Source organism: Dermacentor silvarum, chromosome 3 (assembly GCF_013339745.2).
Source record: "Dermacentor silvarum isolate Dsil-2018 chromosome 3, BIME_Dsil_1.4, whole genome shotgun sequence".
Taxonomy (NCBI): Eukaryota; Metazoa; Arthropoda; class Arachnida; order Ixodida; family Ixodidae; genus Dermacentor; species Dermacentor silvarum.
The window spans coordinates 16,191,296-16,213,156 of NC_051156.1; the positions used below are offsets into that span (position 1 = coordinate 16,191,296).

Genomic DNA, 21,861 nt, shown 5'->3' on the forward strand with positions numbered 1-21,861 from the left:
GCCTGCTGCGAAATAGGGTTGAATGGATGGGCAGCGAACACGGCCTCGTACAATGCTTGCTCAAATTAAAGCAGGGGTTGCTCGCACCCGGTAAGAACTTGAAACAGCCAAAGCTCACTGCCTTTTTTGCACCTGAATAAAGTTTTGCTTAACTTAACGGGGTGCCCAGTGCAGGGAATGTGGAAAGACCGGGCACATTGCTAAGATCTGCCGGTCCAGGAGACAGCTTAGCCCACGTCGAAATACCAGAGACCAAGCCCGGACGCAACAATTCAAGACCACTCCTCGCACAAACATTTCATACTGCGACGACTTGGCAGTTACTGCTATCAACGAAGTGTCTAAACCCGCCAAGAGGAAGATACATGTGAGTGTAAAAATCGAAGGCACACAGTGTCAGATGGAGGTGGATTCGGGATCAACCTTTTCCATTATCTCCGACGCCACAGCCAGACACATTTTTCCAAAGGGACGTGTCCAAAACCTACAGCCACTTGACGTTATCATGAGGGACTATCAAGCCAACCGTATCGCTGTATGTGGAGTTGGTACCATCCGAGTGCAGTTCAAAGATTTTGACGGCTTATTGCGGCTGCTCATTGTCAAGGGCAAGCGCCCAAGTCTTCTCGGGCTGGATTGGTTTCCAGCACTCGGTATCAATATCACGGGAGTGCAACACATCGATCAGCAACCATCCTCACTTGATAACATATTCCGGGACTTTGCCTCTGTGTTCGACGGGACCCTGGGCTGCTACAAGGGACCGCCCGTGCAGTTTGCACTTAACCCTGAGGTTGTGCCTATCTGCCTGACAGCAAGAAGAGTTCCTTTCGCACTGCGACCAAAAATCGACGCTGAACTGGACAAACTGATACAACAAGGAATCCTAGAGCCGGTTGACGCTCGTTGGGAAACCCCTATTGTTACGCCACTGAAGGCAAATGGGGACGTCCGCATCTGTGCAGACTACAAGTGCACCATCAACAAAGCCTTGCAGCAGCACTCGTATCCGGTACCAGCTGTCAACCACCTGCTGGCATCCCTCTCTGGTGGAACTGTCTTTGCGAAACTAGACTTAGCACAGGCCTACCAACAGCTCCCAGTGACTGATGAATCTGCAGAGGCGCAGACCATTGTGACGCATCGGGGTGCTTTTCGCGTTCGACGATTACTATTCGGTGTCAGCGTCACACCTGGCATCTTCCAGAGTTTAATGGAGAACCTACTGCGCAGACTACCAGGCGTCATTCCATATTTTCATGATGTCCTTATTTCAGGTGCATCACACCAGGAATTGCTTAGTCGCCTTCGAGAGCTCCTTCAGCGGTTCCAGGATGCAGGGCTTAAGGTCAAGGAGGAGAAATGCCAGCTAGGAGTGACTCAAGTGGAATTTTTGAGTTTCCGAGTCGATGCTGAAGGAATCCACCCCACACTGGCCAAGACGCAAGCCATCCTTAATGCACCCCGGCCATTGAACAGAGCCTAGCTACAGGCCTTCCTGGGTCTTCTCAATTTCTATCATGCATTCCTTCCACACAAGGCCACTATCGCTGAACCCCTGCACCGTTTGTTGGACAAGAAGGTTCCCTGGCTGTGGGGAAACCTACAACAAACTGCGTTCGACAATGTGATGAAGCTACTGACATCCAAACAGGTGCTGACACACTTCAACAAGAAGAAGCCGGTAATCCTTGCCTGCGATGCGTCCCCGTATGGAATAGGAGCGGTGTTGAGTCACAGAATGCCAGATGACACAGAAGCACCAATTGGTTTTTATTCAAGAACCTTGTCACCTATGGAGCGGAATTACGCTCAGATTGATAAGGAGGCACTCGCTGTGGTTGCCGGATAAAGAAGTTCCATGACTACGTATTCGGCCGCCCATTTCAGATCCATACAGACCACAAGCCGCTCCTGGGGCTCTTCACATAAGACCGGCAAACGTCACAGATGCTTTCACCGCGAATATTGCGTTGGTCCATTTTTCTGAATAGATACCAGCATACTCTCCACCACTGACCAGGAAAACAGTTAGGCCACGCAGATGGTCTCAGCAGACGGCCCCAAGCGGACCAGTGTCAGGATGACCCTTCGCCAGCAGAGGTCGTGATGCTTCTGGACGTACTTCCAGAATCTCCAGTCCATGCAGACGATGTGGCGAAGTACTCCGCCAAGGACGCTATCCTCTCCCGCGTCCTCAACTGGGTGTGGAAGGGGTGGCCAAGGTGCGCTCCGAGTTCCGAATTCACACCATTCGTGTCCAGGCAACATGAGCTGTCTGCCCACAAGGGATGCTTACTGTGGGGTGACCGTGTGGTGATTCCACAGAAGCTTCGTTTCCGGGTCCTCAAAGCTCTGCATGTCGGACACCCCAGTATCGTCAGAATGAAAGCACTTGCCCGCAGTTATGTATGGTGGCCCGGCATGGATGCGGCCATTGAGGAATGGGTCCGGCGATGCCTTCCTTGCCAGGAAACATGGCCCGAGATGCCTCGGGCACCTGTGCACCCATGGGAGACGACCCGGACTCCATGGTCACGCCTGCACATTGATTTCGCTGGTCCATTCCACGGACAGAGCTTCTTGATTGTGGTGGATTCTTATTCCAAATGGCTGGAGGTCATACCAATGTCGTCAATGACATCGAGTGCTCTAATCACTACCTTACGAAGATTGTTCGGAACTCATGGCCTGCCAGATACCCTTGTCTCAGACAATGGCCCGCAATTCACATCCACAGAATTTCGAGGTTTCCTGGATGCAAACCTCATCCGCCAAGTGACATCTGCACCGTTTCATCCATCCACAAACGGGCAGTCTGAAAGGATGGTACGGACCACCAAAGAGGCATTATCTCGGATAATCCGAGGAAGCTGGGCACAGCGCCTGGAAGACTTCACTCTACAGCAGCATGTAACTCCGCACACAGTCACAGGACGCTCCCCATGCGAGTTACTGATCGGCCGCAGACTGTCTACCATGCTGGACCGGCTGCACCCAGACCGGGTCCCTGACAAGTCATCCCGATTGGCAGAAGCTCTGCCTACACCACGCACATTCCAGCCCGACGACCCTGTATTTGTACGCAACTACAGCCAGGGCCCACCATGGGTACCTGCTGTGATTTCCAGAGCAACTGGCCCGATCTCTTATGAGGTGGTTTTTCCAGACAGCCGGACGTGTCGCCGGCACGTGGACCAGCTTCGTCGTCGGAGCAGCAGTCCCATGAGGTTAGCCGAAACCGTACCTGAAGGAGGACAGCCTGAGGTCCGGCCTGCGTCAAGCCCTTCACCTGTCGGAGTGAGCTGCAGCAAGACACCAGATCCCAGTGAAACCGAGGAGCAACTAAGAGTCATGCTACCATCTGAGGAGCAACGAAGTGTCATGCTACCTTCGGACGACACAGCAGTACCTCAGCCAGCAACAGCAGAGCAAAGTGTAGAATTGCCGGGGCCACGCCGTTCGCAGCGTTCCTGTAAGACACCTCAACATCTTCGGGACTTTGTGCTGGCATTGGCTGACTGTTGAGTCCGAACTAAGGGGGAAGGAGTGTTGTGTACTGATTCTGGACGCAGAGTTCCGCGGATGACGGATTTTCGTCAGTCAGCCCTGGTGTTGAAGAGCGCCCTCTTCCGGCCCCAAGAGTATATATATATATGCCAGTTGTAATCAAGATCCCCTGTTCTGTGTTGTTTCGTGACGGCAATAAAGAGCTATTGCCGATACCGCCTTGTACCGATGTGACTCACGCCGCAGCATAACAGATAGCTCCTCTCGATTGATCGTGAGATTTGGCACCGGTGTCACGCCTCTTTTGTTTGAGAAGAGTATGCATGTACTTTTCTGTGCGTTTATTTTGAACCCATTTACATCCGCCCATTTAGACAATTTGTGTAATCCAAGCTGCACCTGTCATTCACAGATAGCGATGTTACATGATTTGAAACCTATCTGTACATCATCGACATACACAGAATAAAACATGCTGCATGGAATGACTGTATGCAGGGAGTTCATTTTTACAATAAAGAATGTGCAACTAAGTACACCCCCTTGCGGCATGCCAGCCTCTTGGGTGAATGTTCTAGATTAAACATTGCCCACTCTTACGCGAAACGTGCAGTTAGACAAGTAGGTTTCGACTGTGTTTAACATATTTCCGCGGACCGCCATCGCAGAAAGATCTCGCAGAATCCCGAAGCGCCATGTCGTGTCGTACGCTTTCTCTAAATCTATAAATCGCTTTCTCTAAATCTATAAATACAGAAAGTAAAAACTGTTTATGAATAAACCCATCTCTGATGTTTGCCTCGATGGGAACAAGATGATCTATTGTCGACCTACCTTCTCGGAAGCCACACTGGAAGGGGTCTAGTATTTTGTTATTTTCTAGGAAACTGATTAAACGCCAGTTTATCATTTCTTCATACAGCTTGCACAGGCAGGTTGTTAGAGATATTGGCCTGTAGCTGCTGGCTAAGGACGGGTCTATGCCTTGATTAAGTATCGGGATGACTATGGCTTCTTTCCATGAGGACGGGATACACCCAGCCGCCCACATGGCATTATAAAGAGATAAGAGTGTTTTCAATGTTTCAGGGTGTAGGTATCTAACCATTTCATACATAATACGATCGCCACCTGGCGCCGAATTGTTGAAACGTGTGAGAGATGCTTTAAGTTCTAAGCTAAATGGTCGATTGTAAGCCTCACTCGAAGAACCTTTGCGGTTAAGGGGCTGCCGCTCTTCGCGTTCTTTGAACTTCAGGAAAGTTTCTGTATAATGCGATTTACTTGATACATATTCAAAGTGTTCACCTAGACAATCCGCCTGGTCTTTCAGGCTATCACCTTGGCTACTTACTAAGGGTAGAGGATGTGACTCCCAGCCTATTAGTTTTCTCAAGGTGTTTATTGACAGGATTGAGAGGTCGAACTTGGTGCAGCAGCCAGCACCCTGTGAGCAGTCAGGACAAGCCCCGTGCGTAAAAGTGCTGGTGATGCGCCTGACTGACCGGCACTTCTTCATCGTATTTCATACACCGGAGATGCTACTGGCTAACCGGCACTTCTTCGTTACTTTTGTCCCCCAGAGAAAAATACGCCATCCTGGAGATCTAAGCATATGGTAACATAGAGGGATCGTAGAAGGGCTTGAGCCGATCTACGTGAACAGTTTCGCGACCACGACGGCGCTGATCACAAGACGGTGACACAGGCTCGACGACATAATTCACGGGGGAAGTTTGTGCAATTACACGGTAAGGTCCATGATATCTTGGGAGCAGCTTAGAAGAAAGGCCGGGAGCGAAAGGTGGAACCCACAGCCAAACCAATGAATCGGAAAGGAAGCTTGGGGGGTCAGAGCCACCACGACGAAGCTTCTGTTGTGTCTGATCTGCGGTGGTAAGCCAACGGGCGAGTTGTCTGCATTCTTCAGCATGCTGCACAGCTTGAGATACAGGAACACATTCCGATGAATCAGGCTGGTAGAGTAGCATGGTATCGATGGTGCAGGGAGGTTCACGGCCGTACAGTAAGAAAAACGGAGAAAAACCAGTGGTAGCTTGAGTGGTAGTATTATAGGCTAACGTGACGAACAGAAGCACAGCGTCCCAGTTGGAATGGTCGGATGCGACGTACATGGCGAGCATCACCGATGCCGACGCTCTCTCCGGTATATTGGCGAGCGGGAGAGAGCGTCGGCATCAGTGTGCTTGCGTCCAGAGCGGTACACAACCCGGATGTCGTACTTTTGCAAACGGAGTGCCCAGCGTGCGAGGCGGCCAGAGGGGTCGTTCAATGAGGAGAGCCAGCACAGCGCATGGTGGTCTGTTACTACATCAAATTGGCGGCCGTATAAATAAGGTCAAAATTTCGTAAGGGCCCAGAGTATGGCTAAACACTCCTTTTCTGTAACAGAGTAGTTTAGCTCCGACTTTGTCAGCGTGCGGCTAGCATAAGCAATGACGGATTCCTCAAGACCACTTTTGCGTTGGGCAAGAACCACCCCATGGCCGACTCCACTAGCATCTGTATGGACTTCAGTTGGAGCATCGGGGTCAAAATGCCGCAGAATCGGAGGAGAGGTGAGCAGATGGCGAAGGGTCGTGAATGCGTCATAGCATGCTTTCGACCAAGCGGATAGGGCGTTGTCCTCCAGCCAGCAGTTGAGTCAAAGGGGCGATTATCATGGCGAAGTTCCTCACAAAGCGGCGAAAATAGAGGCCGACGAAACTGCATAGTGTCTTCAGATTAGTGGGCTTGGGGAACTCGGCAACTGCACGGAGTTTTGCAGGATCCGGAAGCAGGCCTTCTTTGGATACGACGTGGCCTAAGATGGTAAGCTTACGAGCAGCAAAGAAGCATTTTTTTGATGTTAAGTTGCAGGCCAGCCTTAGTCAGACAGCTTAATAGCTCTCTTAGTCGTTGGAGGTGAGTCGAGAAATCAGGTGAGAAGACAACGACATCATCTAGGTAGCACAAACACGTGTGCCACTTGAGACCGCGCAAGATACTGTCCATCATACGCTCGAACGTAGCGGGCGCATTACATAGGCCGAATGGCATGACATTAAATTCGTATAATCCGTCCGGTGTAACGAAGGCGGTTTTGGAGCAGTCAGCCTCTGCCATGGGGACTTGCTAATATCCAGACCGCAAATCCAAAGAGGAAAAGAACTCGGCACCTTGCAAACAGTCGAGAGCATCGTCTATGTGCGGTAGGGGATATACGTCTTTGCGCGTAATTTTGTTAAGACGTCTGTAATCAACGCAGAAGCGAATAGAACCATCTTTCTTTTTTACGAGGACAATAGGCGATGCCCACGGGCTATGGGACGGCTGAATCATGCCACGCCGAAGCATATCGCTCACTTGTTCGTCGATGACGCGGCGTTCAGAAGCTGAGACATGGTAAGGATTCTGCCGGAGTGGGGCGTGCGAACCGGTATCGATGCTGTGCGACACTGTGGCGGTGCAGCCGAGAGAATGTTGATGGCAGTAAAAGGAGGCGGTAAATTCGCGTAGCAGGGTGACAAGTTGCGCGCGTTGTGTGGTTGTCAAATCACCGGAGATTGACGGATGGAAGCACTCCAACGGCGGTCGAGTCGCATTGTCGAGCGCGGTGAGGGATGTCGAATGTGCGGCGTCGGGAGCATCGAAGAGCATTGAAGAATCCACAATCTGAGCATAACCGAGGCACTATCCGCAATGCAAAGTAACCGGCAGGAAAGACACATTGCACACACACATCACACCACGGCCAGCACTGATGGCGATGATGGCAAAGGGCAATGGAAGGGAGCGGCGACGGGCGAACAAGTGACATGGCGTGAATAAGACGGTTGTGTCACGTGCAGATGCACAAGATACAGAGACGACGGCGGCGGGCTAAGGAGGGATATCGGTAACTTCGGCCACAAGCATTTTTGTAGGTGTCACAGGATCTAGGTCCATGGCTGCAGCGGAAGGAAAAGACAACTCCACCTCGGCGCGGCCGCAGTCAATGATGGCATTGTAGACGAAAGGAAATCCCAGCCTTGAATGACATCGTGGGAGCAGGACGGCAGGACAACGAACTCAATGACATGAAGAGATTCCACGTAACAACACGTGCAGTGCAGGCTCCCAAAGGTTCGACAGGCTGTGCGCTCGCAGTACTCAAATACAGCTCCGGAAAGCGACGTCGTTACTCTTCCTATCCGTCGGCAAAGTCCTGCGCGTAACATCGAGATTGCTGCGCCCGTATCGACCAGTGCGAATGTTGGAATCCCTTCGACGTATACCTCAATTACGTTGCAGGGGTGATTTCCGAGGCCTTGGGTAAAGTGAAGGGGACGCAGTTCTCGCCTCGGGAACTGTGACACTTAGTTTCCCTGAGGCAGAGGGCTTGGCCGGCGTCTCATCGGTGAGATGGAACGGCGGCGTGGGGATGGCGAACGACGCGTAGTGTAGGGAACAGGGGTTTCATCTGGCGGCACAGGGGATTGTAGCTGTCCAGGGGCATAACTGTTCATGGGTCGGCGGTAATCATAAGTAGGCTGCATAAGGCGTCGAGAAAAGGGGGCAATGTGTCCCGGAATACCACAATGGTAGCAAATTCGGCGGTTGTCAGCTGTGCGCCAAGGATTTGGCTGGCGTGGCAGCTGTGGTGCAGGCCGCGAGAAGGGAATCGGGGGCGGTCGCGCAACAGCTTGGAGAGGTGGACGTGGAGCGAAGGGCGGCCTTGCAGCGACGTCAGCGTATGTCAAGGGTGCCGCGACTGTAGGCGGTTGAATAGCAGCTGGCAGGCACTCGCGACTTGCTCCTTGATGACGGTCTGTAACCCCTGTGTCAGTGGGGAGTATGGTTGCGCATTCGTAAAGGGCACCAGGGAAAGCTGCCGAGCAACTTCTTTTCGCACGAACTCCTTTATCTGGTGCATTAGAGGCGACTCATCAACACCTAGCGTCAGACCCGAGACGGGCGAATTCTGAAGGCGGATGTCGTGTGACAACTCGCTGCCTTCGAAGTTCGTCGTAACTTTCACATAGCGCAATTACGACAGACACTGTGGTCGGGTTCCGGGCGACCAACATCTGGAAGGCGTCGTCCTCAATACCCTTGAGGATATGCCGGATCTTATCGGCGTCCGGCATCGTTGCGTCGACTCTGTTACACAGATTAACGACGTCTTCAATGTAGCTGGTTAAATTCTCCCCTGGGCGCGGCCGCGCAGGCGTTGTTCAGCCTGAAGTTTACGTACAGCAGGACGACCAAAGACTTCCGTGAAGTTGGTCTTGAACGCCAAACCATGACGAGATGTCGAATTTGTGGTTACGATACCACAAATGTGCAACGTTGCTCAAGTAGAAAATTACGTTGTTGAGCTTTTCCCTATCGTCCCAGAGGTTGTGCGCGCTGACTCTGTCGTACGAGGCGAGCCAGTCTTCGACGTCCTGATCACCGGTACCCGCAAAAATAGCAGGATCCCGCTGACGCTGCACGCCAGAATAGATGACAGTTGGTGCCGTGACTGCAGCTTGTTGGGCTGGATCGTCAGGCATGGTTCGAGAAGGCTGGGCTGGATCGTACGGCATGGGCCGAGATGATTGAAGGGTTCGGCTTCGAAGTTCCAGCGTTGATGGAGTCGTACCCCGCACTCTCCACCAAATGTCAAGGTGTTTATTGACAGGATTGAGAGGTCGAAGTCGGTGCAGCAGCCAGAACCCTACGAGCAGTCAGGACAAGCCCCGTGCGCTGGTGATGCCCCTGACTGACCGGCACTTCTTCTTCGTTACAGTTTATTTACCCTATTCCAGACTTTTGTTACGTCAGTGTATGAATTTATACTGGAAATGTACCTTTCCCAACTCTCTCTCTTTGTACGTAGACGCGTTCTTCTGCCCTGTGACTTTGCTTGTTTAAAATTTATCAGGTTTTCAGCTGTTGGGGAGTTGCGAAACAATCCCCAGGCTTTGTTTTGCTTTTTACATGCTTTTTGGCATTCATCATTCCACCAAGGCAGGCGACGTTTATTAGCCAGTCCATTAGTTTGTTGTATGCACCTTTCAGCAGCGTCAATGATAAAACCTGTTATATACGCCACAGCATCGTCTATGTTAAAAGAGGCAATGTCATCCCGGCATAAATATGTTATTTGTCGGAAAAGTTCTCAGTTAGCAGAGTCAACCTTCCATCGGAGAACGTGTGGCGAGCATCTAGTTCTGTTAAACCTAGCATAATTGGGAAGTCGTCGCTACCAAAGGGGTTCTTGAGAACGGACCACTCCAGGTATGGCATTAGTGTACTCAATGCTATACTTAAGTCAATGGATGAATATGTGTTATGTGTAATGCTGTATACGTAGGCTCTTTCTTGTTAAGTAATGATGCGCCTGAAGAAAACAGAAAAATTTCAATTAGGCGACCTCTCGCATCGCAACGCGAGTGAGTCTCCCCACAAAGTGTTATGTGCGTTGAAATCTCCGACAACTATGCATGGCTCCGGAAGTTCATTTATGTAGTTTTGGAATTCGGTTTTATGTAGTTGATAATTGGGAGGGATGTATATAGAGCTGACAGTGATCAGCTTGTCAAACAACACCCCTCAGACAGCAACTGCCTCTAGGGGCCGTACGAAGGTTTAGTTCCCGGCAGGATACCTCTGTCGACTACAGTAGCCACACCACCGGAAGACACGACTGTGTCATCGCGGTCTTTACGAAAAGTGGCGTATTGTCGAAGAAAATTTTTCTGCATGTCTTTGAGGTGTGTTTCTTGGACACACAGCACCTTTGGATTATACTTATGTAGGAATTCTTTGATGTCATCGAGATTGTGGAGGAGTCCTCGGACATTCCACTGTAATATTTGTGAATCCATGTTGCATGCGGTTTTTGTGCTGTGTGTTAAGAATAAGGAGTTACTTCACAGAGCCCTTTCCGGGCGCCGTGATGCGGTGTTTTTCTTGTTTGGCGCAATCGCGAGACTCTCGTGGCTCCTTAGGCGCAAGTGGCGCCGTCTGGCTGGTTGTTGTGTCCATAGCCTCGTGCGAGGCGCTGGACACGCGCTCTTGCGAGCGGTTGGTTTGACGAGAAGGCCTCGCCTCGAGGGACGAAGCCCTGGAGGCCACCAGCCTGGAGGTCGAAGGCCCCTTCTTGAGAGTTGGCGGAGCAGCGCTAGCTGCAGACACCGAGGGGGTGGATGGCGTCACGGCCGGCTCACTGTGTGTGGGCCGGACAGCCGCCGAAAGCTGTTGCGACGCTGCCCCTTGACGCGCCACTTCGGCAAAGGTGTTCTTTGGCAGATATGATACCCGCCTTCGTGCCTCTTTAAACGATATATTTTCTTTGACTTTGATAGTGACAATTTCTTTTTCCTTTTTCCACGACGGGCAGGACAGCGCGTAGGCAGCATGCTCGCCGTCGCAGTTGACACATTGCAGTTTGTTTTCACAGGATTCGGATGCATGTTCGTGGGCACATTTCGCACAGGTGAGGCGGCCACGACAGTTCTGCGAACAGTGGCCAAATCTTTGACCCTTAAAGCAACGGAGAGGATTCAGAATGTAGGGCCTGACTTTGATTTCGATGTATCCTGTCTCTATGGTCTCGGGCAGAACACTTGTACCAAATGTGAGAATATGTGTTTAGTTTGGATCTCTTTGCCATTTCGTCTTATCTTAATTCGTCTTACACTGATCACATTTTCATCTTTCCAGCCTTCTAGAAGTTCAGCTTCAGTTAGGTCCATTAGATCATCATCTGAGATGACACCACGAGTGGTGTTCATCGTGCGTTGCGGGGTCACTGTTATTGGTATTTCACCAAAAGACACTAGGGTATGTAACTTTTCATGTTGTTTTTTGTCGCGGAGTTTCAGCAGGAGATCTCCATTTGCCAACTTTGTAGCCTTGTAGCCTGGTCCTATGGTCTCGGTCAAACATTTCGCAACGAGAAAAGGTGATGCAACTCTTACGCTTTTGTCTGGCTTCTCACTATGAATAACGTAAAAGCGCAGAAAAATTTCTGGTTTTTGGCCAAAAAACTGAAATGCTTCGGTGGGCCCCCGTTTCTGGCGGTGATCAGGAAGTGCGGGGAAAGGAACTATCCATGTATGCGGAATTTGTTTCGGCGGTGGTGCCCACCATGGAGCCCAAAAAGGGGACGCTGCAGAATCTCTAAAAGGTCCTGCAAACGCCAACTGTACGCCACCACTATAACCAAATATGGAATATCCAAGGTTGCCTACCCACACAAGGCTAACCCTAGCTGCCTGGGAAATTGGAAGTAAAAGGAAGTGAAAAGAAGACAGGATAGATTGAAAGCGAGAGAGAAAGACAAAGATTTAAAAGGAGGATAGGAAAAGGCAACTGCCGATTTCCCCTGGGTGGGTCAGCCCAGGGGTGCCGTCTATGTGAAGCAGAGGCCGAAGAGGTGTGTTGCCTCTGCCGGGGGGCCTTCAAGGTCCAAACACCCAGCATCGGCTCAACCCCCAGGATCCCCCTTTCCCCAGACACGGCTCAGCCGCGCACGGCTTCATGCGGGAGGGTCCAACCCTCATGTGCTCGGGTACGTGGTGTCGCAACTCACCAAATGCCTGCTTGCGCAGACGCCCCTGCGGGGCACAAAACGCAATGAATGCTCCCAACAGCTACCCTAACTTCTCAAGTATTAACTGGGCAAGTTTACCGAACATTTCCAAACCATTCAGTGTAATCTTGCTGCACATCCATTATATTATAACAAATAGATGTATATTTAAATTTTGTAAAACATGTCTTGTTCATTTCTCAAGTCCGCAATATTAAAAGTTAACGCAACAAACACTCACAACAGCTGCTCAGGCTTCTGCAGTATCAGCTGGGTTGGTTCACCAAATATTTCCAAAACATTCAGCATACCGTATTTTCCGGTGTATAAGACGCGTTTTTTTTTTTCTTGTGAATTTTTCATCGGTGCATTTTATAGAATGGTGCGACCTATGTACGCTTTTTTTTTTTCTGGAAAAAGTGCCGTCAAAACCGGATCTGATGTTATGGCCACGCGAAGCGTGCTGGTTGACTTAACTGCTACGGGTTCTGTGCGCACTATCGAGGTGCCAGGTTCTCGTGATAAAGTCCCCGAGCGCCGTGCAAAAATGATGGAGCAGCAATGCAAACGGGGGTAGGCTGACTGCGAGTCGCTCTACCCGGAAGTCGTCACATCTGCAGATAAGATACGGCGCGCGCCACTGCGCAACTACAGTGAAATCTTGATGATACGAACCTCACGGGGTCACGAAAAATATTCGTATCAGCCGAAATTCGTATCATCGAAACACAATTAAAACTAGCTAAATTAAAGAGTCGGAGGTGAACTCACTCAGGCACGCGCACGTAAAAAGCATTTACAGTATAGATCACTTATAACGTAACTGTTTATAGTGCAGAACTGGCTACAACGCGGCCTTTTCCGACTCCCGTTTACCCTCCCATAGAACTCCATGTATACGCATACCGCTTACAGTGCAGCCGCGTGAGACGAAATACCGGTTATAATGCGGCTTCCGCTGGAAAATCTCGCCGACAAGGGCGGTAGCGAGCACGCTTCTCAACAAGGTGCGCCCACCGACGGGAGAGGAGATCAACGAAGGCGATGTGGAGGAGGAGCATGAGACGTGGAGCATGAGTCCAAGAGCGATAAAATCGTCGCCGCGCGCCGTACGTGCGAGTGAAATCGCGCCTTTCGTGGGGGGGACGCGCACCTTCACGCACGAAGAGCGAACGCAAAGGGGAGAGCAAACGCGACTTCCGTCACGGCCGGGCGCGCCAGTCGAGCCCGGCCCTGCTTCTGTCGCGTGAAAGGCCGGGGGGGGGGGGGGGGGGGGTATGGGAAGGAGGGGGGGGGGGCGACGCTGTGCTGCGGGGCACCAAATGCGTATCTTGCAACCGGGCGCAAGGGTAACTGGCGACGCAATCTCCCACCGAAAGGAGCAAAGCGGGAAGGCAGCGCAGGAGGGAGGGAAGGAGGGGGGGGGGGGGGGGGGGCGGCTTCTACTTTGCCAACAAATGCGTTCTTGTACTTCTTGTACTTTGTGCCTATGCCGGCTGTCGGGGTTGTCGCGTGCACCGTATCTTGAAAGCGATCTCCACACGGCTCTGACCTTTGCATGCGCTGTGCTTACGCACCTCAGTTTCCGTTGAAGCGATAGACTGCACGAACCTTCGCTTGCTGCGGCGGCAGCGCGCAAAAGCAAGAAAAGCGCCACCGCGTCAAACTCTTCGCGCCCAGTCGCGGCCTCCGCGCTGTCCGGCGCCACATCTGCGCCTCCGCACCAAAAGAGAAAGGGAGAAAGCCCGTGACTGCGCGCTGTTCTCTTTCGCGGCCGTCGGTGGGGCGGCGTTTATTCGTATCAACCAACGCGGGTCAAAAATCAATTCGTAACAACCGTTCTCTAGACGTTGCAAAATAATGAGGCTCAACCGAGACCACAGAAAAATTCGTATCATCCGTAAATTCGTATTAGCCGTGATCGTATCATCGAGATTCCACTGTATGCAGTTAGTACAAGAGTGCAGGCAGCCCACCCTCCCTCATGGGCTGGCTTCCCGCTTTTCTCCCTTGAGCACTGATTCGGCTCACCGTCGCATGCTTTCACTCGCACATATAGCATACGGCACGCGAGGACGATGTTATCGCCCTTGGACTTTATACGGAACATCGCGGCAACCACAACGGCAGAAATGCGCCTGGGGTGGAAATATATGGCAGCCATACGCTTGCGTGTGACCCGCTTTCACGGAGCGAAACATCACTAGCTTTTTTTTTTAAATCACTTACCGAAAGAACAGGTGCGTCTTATACACCGGTGCGACTTATATACGTTTTTTTCCCTTTTTTCGGAAAAACTGCCACTTTGAGGGGGGTGCGTCTTATACAAAGGTGTGAATTATAGACCGGAAAATACGGCAATGATATTGCACTTATATTATCATAAGTAATATAACAAACCTCCACCCAAAGGCACTGAGCATCAGTGGTAAAGTTGCCCTACTATAGCTCTCTTTAGCTTCACCTCGCACACAAGAGTGAAAGTGGGACAAGGCAGACCGACAGGCGAGGCGTGAAACAAACAATAGGGTGAGGAAAGCAGCGTAAACACTGCCAGCCGAGCCAGCACTGAAGCGCGGCACGGGTCTCTCGCTCCATTCGCGGTTTGATGCAGTGCAGCCTTATATTTTTTCCGTGCTGCTCTACAAAACAGGAACCACGTGTACTCGCGCTGGCGTATTGTTTCTGAAATGGGGAGTTTGTCAGATCTACGCCGATCTACCACAGAAAGGAGGTCCCAATGTTGATATCAGAGTGCACTGCTCACGAAATTCAAGGATTTTCAAGGAAGGAAAAAAATTCCAGCACTTTCAAGGGCCTTGAAAACGCACTTTTCAATTTCAAGGGTTTTCAAGGATTTCAAGGACCTGTACGCACCCTGAGCAACATCTCACACCAAGCACTAGCTCACGATCGTCGACTCCTCCACGCTCTCATCGCTGTCATCTGCATGATCCCGACATGCTCTGCCTGAAACACTCCTGACGTCATACGCAATGTGGCCTGTAACTGAGGAGGAGGTAACGTAGGGTGTCCGAGGCAATTAATTAAATTCATTTGTAAAAAATCTGTGCAACTCTCAAGCCTGCTTTTTTAGGGCATGAGGGAAGTGTTCAGAGGAACATGCCCAGCTAATTTCATTGACATCCGTTGACATGGAAAATTGCCGGAGTTGTCCTTTAAGAGTAATTTCTTGCTGCTAAGCAGCTTGCTGACTTGGAAACACACTTCAAACTCCTACGGTCACTTTTTTCAATTGGCTTTCGCATTGTATAATGTCAATTGGTTTGTGACCCTAGAGTTAGTAGTGTCCAACTTCAGTGAAATAAAGATACTCGGCACCTTAAAACCTGGCTCAAGCATTCCTAGAACCTCGGGTTTGAAAATTGAGCCATGATGGCTGCCGCGTGAACCAACTAGAAAAACAACAAATATAGAGGTGTGACTTGGTCACTTGATATGGCTTTGTCTAGCTCCACTATAGCAACGGTAATTTAAACAAGCCTGTCATTGGTGGCAGTGGACACGTCACATAGCAATCGGTAGGGACACTCTTATGAAAATATTTAGAGTTTTTTTTCTTGACAGACAATGTTGATGGCATAGCCCCACGTAGAGTTTGTTACTTTGAATGTTAAAAAGTCACTCTCAGCCCTAGTCTTCAAGGAATTCAAGGAGCACATTCATTTTGAAGGATTTCTAAGGGTCAAATTCAAGGGTTATCAAAAATATTGAGGTGCATGAATCCTGTGGGTAAGGCAGCACAGGTCCACCTTGCTGGCCCATAGACTAAAGAAAGCAAACTAGTGCTCTAGCTTTCTTTAGCACATATGTCCAGTATAGCCACAGTCCCAACATGTGATATATGTGAGAACTGCTGCCAGGCATGCTAGAGGACTGTCATGTGTCACCGATGTCGGGGGCATGCAGATGTTACGGCAGATGGAGTTGGGAGACGCAGGGTAGCACAGCAAACATATTTTAATTACACTCACCCCAAATTCCCTCAAAATAAAACACAAAAAGGAAACACTAACACTTATACAACCTAATTAACAATAAATTGACTTGCCCTTAGTTCCGCCTGCGTTAGCCCTTGGGTGTTTCCTATGCGACAGTCTGGCAACCCTAGCCTCTGGCTGAGACGCTACAAGAAAGGTCCGTTCTTACTGTCTTTTGTTGCTGCACATATCTTCCAAGTCCGAAGCGTGTCAGATCCTCATCATAGTCGGTGTTATCGCCGACTCCGTAAATGTTGCTGCCTTGGTGTTGGCCAGCCAACTTGTCCGTCTCTGATGCCGGTGTCCCGAACGGTGTCGGTGACGTGGCAGCAAGGCCCCGCAAGTTAAGCCTAACACCGGGTTCCGCCTTGTTCTTTCTTCGAGTGCCGACGAGACGCCCCGGATACTATCGTACGTGCTGGTCTGCCTTTGAAGGGTACTTCCTGGAGTGCCCGGCACTGCCATGAGAGGCTGCAGCAGATTCAAGGAGCCTCGCTCAAACGTCGCCAAGGTTGACGGCCACACTCTGGACTGCAGCGTCACGGACTTGACCATACCTCCATGGCTCCCGTCGCCAGTGTGATGCTGACACTACAGCCTTCTTGGCCCAGAGCCACGTCGATAATGCCAGCTCAGTGCCGCGCTTTTCCCTCGATCACGGCTCGGGTCACGCGCCTCGAGGGCTCGTGCCGTTCGGACCGATACGTGCTCGTCGTCCTCTTCTTCCTTTCTGCGCCGCATGCCTCTTACACATGACAAGGACAGTGCCAGCATTGACTGCACGCAATGAGCAACTGACGGCACAAGAGGGAAAATGCAAAGCGCATGACAACTGCCAAACTTGTAAATTTCCATTATATTGCGCTGTATGGCCACCACGCAGTGTCCATTTAGCAACCTTGTCATGTTGCTGAAAAGGCAATGAAATAATTCTTTGTTCATGAAATTTTTTTTTGTTTTTCAGTCTGCTCCATTATCCAGAAATGTTTTCGGTGGCTGCATCCATGCCAGAAACAATTTGTGACTAAAGGATGGTTTATTTGATTTGCGGCAATTTCTGCAATACTTTCATAAAGCCAACACACATTGGGTTCCAGATGGTTTTAATCGCACCCAAAATAGCCTGATAGAAGTAGAGTTGGACTAGCAGTGTAGTGTCCTATTTGTGTTGGCCTCGGCAATCTGGTTTTGGTTAACCCATTGCCACATGCCTCAAGAACTGAGAGGCATGCCGAGACAGAGACTGACTGGCAGTGATCAACAAATGTAGGCAGCAGACTAGATCGTCAACAAACACGTTGGATCCAAGTTAACTCCCGCAATACAGCTCTGTTTATCAGTTACTACAAGAAGTACATGAAATTGGCACACCAGAAAAGTTACGCTGCCTGACAAGGCTGCATACATTTTTATGTCAACCATCACACCTTGTATTCAATGTATATTTATGTTATTTTCTGTACTCCTGCCAAATGTCTCTCACCAGAAGCTGGCAGTACGCTTAAAATAAATAGATAAATAGATAAATAAATAAATAAATAAATAAATAAATAAATAAATAAATAAATAAATACCTGAAGCAAGGATGGCAGCAAGCGCAGGTAGCCTTCATAGAGACTGGACCCAGGTTTTGCTCTTGATGTGGCAGCAGGCTGTGCAGGCTCATATGTCAGCAACGTGCCCACTGCATAACAGAGAAGAAGAAAGGCATGTTTCCGTGACAACATCAACCAGCCCAGCTGTAGAAAACAGAAAACTCATTGCATGCACACTGGTCCCAGCCAAGGTGTAAGAACATCGAAGTTGATACACTAAAACCTCGTTAATATGTGCCCGCTTAATAAGTAATTCCGATTTAAATATAGTCACGTTGAATCCCCCGCCCTGTAAATTGAACCTAATGTATTGGCTGATCGCTTAAGCTGTAGTCGCTTAACGTACGCCAAATGGTTAGTGCGCAGTATTTACTTCATTTCTCAGCATGTACAAGCATGGAATCGGCGAAATGTCGTGTGCACAGACCAAAGATAGCGAAATTACGGCTCACAGACCTTTCCCGGACTGCAGTCGCCACTGATAGTGACGTCAAAACATCACAGCCATGCAGCAGAACTGATGGTTGGGCGTGCTAAATATTTCACTATGAAATCATAGCCATGACTTGTTTCCTGTTTCCATAGCTTCTAGCACTTCTACATCATTGTCATGGATGATGACATGGATGATGGCCCTTCCGTATCTGACGCAACTTGTGTGTTGACCGTCGTATGGGCGTTTGCAGAGAAATGGGGCCTGATGGAGAAACTGGGCCTTGCAGAGTTTGAGGATGCCACTGTCGCTGCAAGGCCACCACGGCGGCCAATAAAAATCACAGATTTTTTGCTGCCTGCGCGCAAATAAAACTTGTCTGCATGTGTGTGTGTGTGAGTGAGAATTAACATGATTTTTTTTGGCCAATATATCTGTAGCCGCTCATCTGCCAGTTTCGGTTAATTCGTACATCGCTTAGTGCTTGCCTGATCCATGTTCACAACCAACTACGTATTAACAAGGTTTTACTGTAACGGTATACTTGGAAAATGGTCAGGTCATGCCCGACATGGCTTCCTTTTCCTGCAGACAGATGGCATCCAAATTATGAGGCCCGCATCTTGCTATGCTCAGGTTACTGCTGGTGAGTTTTGTTTTCACCTAGCCATTGAATGCGCAATTTAGGATAAGGTATAGAAAAAGTCACAACATCTGCAACAACCATCTCATACGCTTGCTAGGCTTGTACGAATATTCAATATTTTCAATTCAATTCAAATGTTCAATTGAATATTATGCTACAGTCAATCCCAGATATATTCAACTGAAAGGGGATCACAAAACAGTTCGATATATAGATAATAATATAGATATAATATATGCCTATCTGAAGCTTATCTAAAACTTTCACAAATCTCGGACAGTTTGCCAGGCTCGTGAAAAGCAGGAATTGACCAACTTACCAATCTCAAACGAACAAAGATTTCTTTTTCTTTTTTTTTTCCACACGAATGTTGCAAGTTGCTCGGGCAGCAGAGTGGTTTTTGATCACAACACTAACCCCAAAAGCCTGCATTACTTGGACGCAAATATGCGATGCGCCTTGCACAGATCGAAGTGCTTGTTGCTTGTTTATATTTAGGGTAAGGTAGAAATGGATGACTGTGGAAGCAAGCTCGCCTGTATATCCAGATATGCGCCGCGCCCGGATCAGCGCACTTGTACTGCAAATTACACACGAACATGCCCAGCAGCGTGTCCATTACAATATGCCATGAAACGGCGAACCGCCATACATCAGCAAAGAGTCCACCAGGCAGACTGCTGCGTCAAATTTCAGAACCTACTTCCTGTTGGAACCAGTCGTCCTCGCTTCTCAACCACCCCAAGTCTGCTCGTTTAATTCCTGCGTGCCACTCGGATGCCTAATAGTCCCTTCGTTCTCGGCCCCTATGCTGCATCAGTGACTACCGACACGACACAGATGCTTAGATTCGAAAGTAGCTTTCAGCTTGCAAAACATCCCGAGTCCACTTCCAGTCACGTGTAATCCTGCTTGCACGAATAAAACGAGTTCAGCGTAGACCCACGAATTGTACAGCGCCGAGTATTGCTCGCCGCTGCAGCGATGGGGGTGAAAGGGAGGGCTTTTCGCAAAGTGCAGATATGGCATGCGGTGGCTTTGTAAGATATGAACAGTAATGTACAAATCTATCAAAGTGAGGATGGGGGTCACATTCGTCTTGGCCGCTGGCACTGGTCACTCAGTGAAACAGCAGAGTGTCACTTATGCTTTCTTGTGAAACAGGTGTTTCGGACCGGGAAACCCTTCACGTTCTGGAAACAGAGTGACAATCTTGCCGATAATGAATAGGCCACAGTTTGCATGGCCATCTATATGCACCACGAGACTGGGACATGCACACTGCTAATTTTTTTCTGTGGCATGTACACCCGCCGTCAGAACTATACGGACCGCTGAATCTAGTAAAATGCTGCATTTCTCTGCAGTTTCTGATTGTATCCCATGAAAACGTACAACACTACATTGTTCACATATGCTAGTAAAGGTTGGAAATTCGAATACCAGGCTGCTTGCACATGCTCAGAAAATATGCACTTTTTCCTCACTTGCAGCGGTCTATAAACTTTTGATGCCGACCATACTGCCCTTTAGATTCAATTCGTTGTTTGACAATATCCGCCAAAACAGCTCCGTTTCGAATTTGTTGGGATTAAATATTTCCGACAGCGTGAAAAGTGGTCACATCTACGTCAGGAGAAGTGCACTTGCAGGGGCATGGCACCATGCAGCGTTCGATAGCATTGAATGTGGCAGTGAAGGAGAGTTCAAAACACGCGTAGTAAATCGCTATAACGTACTTTTGCATGAGATTTCCAAGGGGATGTTACAGCTGTTCCATATAGACAATCATTCGATATATCCGAGTTTGATATACAGTGCAGACCACTTATAACGTAAGTCGCCGGAGTCACGAATATCCGCACTATAAGCGGTACCGCACTGTAACCAAAACAAAGATTTTCAAGGCCTGCAACAGCTGCGCGTATCTGAGAATCAAAGCGTGCAACAGGAACTTTTGCATCCGTTTAAATTTACGAACGTTTAAAGCTTAAAGCACCCACGGTCTTCGCATGAAACAGGCAAAGTAATAATAATTCTTTTTTAAATGACAGCAATTACAGTGTGTCATCCAATTCCTCAGTCTGATCGGCGTATGCACAGTGTCGAAAACATGGCGATCACAGACCAAGTTGCTGCCACTGGAGTGTTGCCCGTGCCCTCACTTTCGTTATCCAAGGTGGTTTCTCCACTTTCCATGCGCCGTACAGCCATTTCAATGCATTTTGTTGACTCGGCACCAAGCTGCAACTTTGGTCGCCAACAAGGCACACTAGTTAGGCCTAGCCGGCGGGAGTGTCGGGTGGCATGCCATCGCGAAAACGGTGAACTCCCCGGACGGTTGTTGTCCGGGGAGTTCGTTGTTTTTGGTGACATCGAAATGACAACATGCTCATGTCAATCATTTTGATTACGAGCACGTCGTCTGCTAGGAGCAGAACATGACGAGAGATGTGAAGTTTGAGCGGTCATCCGCTCACTACGAGACCAGCTTTGCACAGCACGTCTGGTGGATTAAATTGTATCCAAAAGGTGGCTGCAACTGCAGAATGGTTCACCACTTGCCGATTGGCTGCTCTCCCCCTCCCATTTTCACAAACTTTGCATACTGCCATTTAGTGACGTTGCAGCAACTGAACAGAACGCGTTCCGAACAAAGATCTCTGATCGCGCCCCAGCTGAGCTTGGCACATGCCCACGCTGGAATGAATCATTAACCCTTTTTGTATGTATATAAATATGTATACACATATATCTGGAGTCAACTTCCACTTAACGTTTTCTGTGGTTTAACCTTTTCAGTGTCAGGTTTTTCGAAGGATGCACTCACAGTGTGGCGTTTTTTTCTCAGATACAGTCAACCACCAATTTTTGGACATGCCTGATAATTGGGACACCTTCGTGGTACCACCATGTACCCCATAGAGTCAATTTATAAGAATGTCTAAAATTTCTGACGTAAAAACCCTTCGCTGCTGTCAGCAATGGTGCTAACTCGACCTTTGAAATCTTCACTGATGGTTTCGAAGCGCAGAAAGCCCATGATGTTTTGCATAATGCCAGTTCGCAAAAGTCAACTTTGCCGCAATATTGGGGACAAGCTTCCCCACTGG

General features: G+C 49.4%; 2 protein-coding genes across 3 annotated transcripts in view; one reads left to right on the forward strand and one right to left on the reverse strand.

The window, feature by feature from the left end:
- Positions 1–21,861, reverse strand: part of LOC119445344 (focadhesin) — a 377,760-nt gene that overhangs the window by 201,734 nt on the left and 154,165 nt on the right. For both annotated transcript variants that reach the window (XM_037709656.2, XM_037709655.2), the window contains exon 18: positions 17,649–17,758. In XM_037709656.2, coding sequence (XP_037565584.1) covers positions 17,649–17,758 — 110 coding nt within the window. The remainder of the gene's footprint in view (positions 1–17,648; positions 17,759–21,861) is intronic.
- LOC125943731 (uncharacterized protein K02A2.6-like) lies at positions 1,947–3,718 on the forward strand. The gene has a single exon (XM_049663216.1). The coding sequence runs from the start codon at positions 2,110–2,112 to the stop codon at positions 3,526–3,528; it is 1,419 nt and encodes a 472-aa protein (XP_049519173.1). The 5' UTR covers positions 1,947–2,109; the 3' UTR covers positions 3,529–3,718.

What these genes read in the sequence shown, in the direction of transcription:
- LOC125943731 (XM_049663216.1), top strand. Translation starts at nt 2,110, where the DNA reads ATGCTTCTGGACGTACTTCCAGAATCTCCAGTCCATGCAGACGATGTG.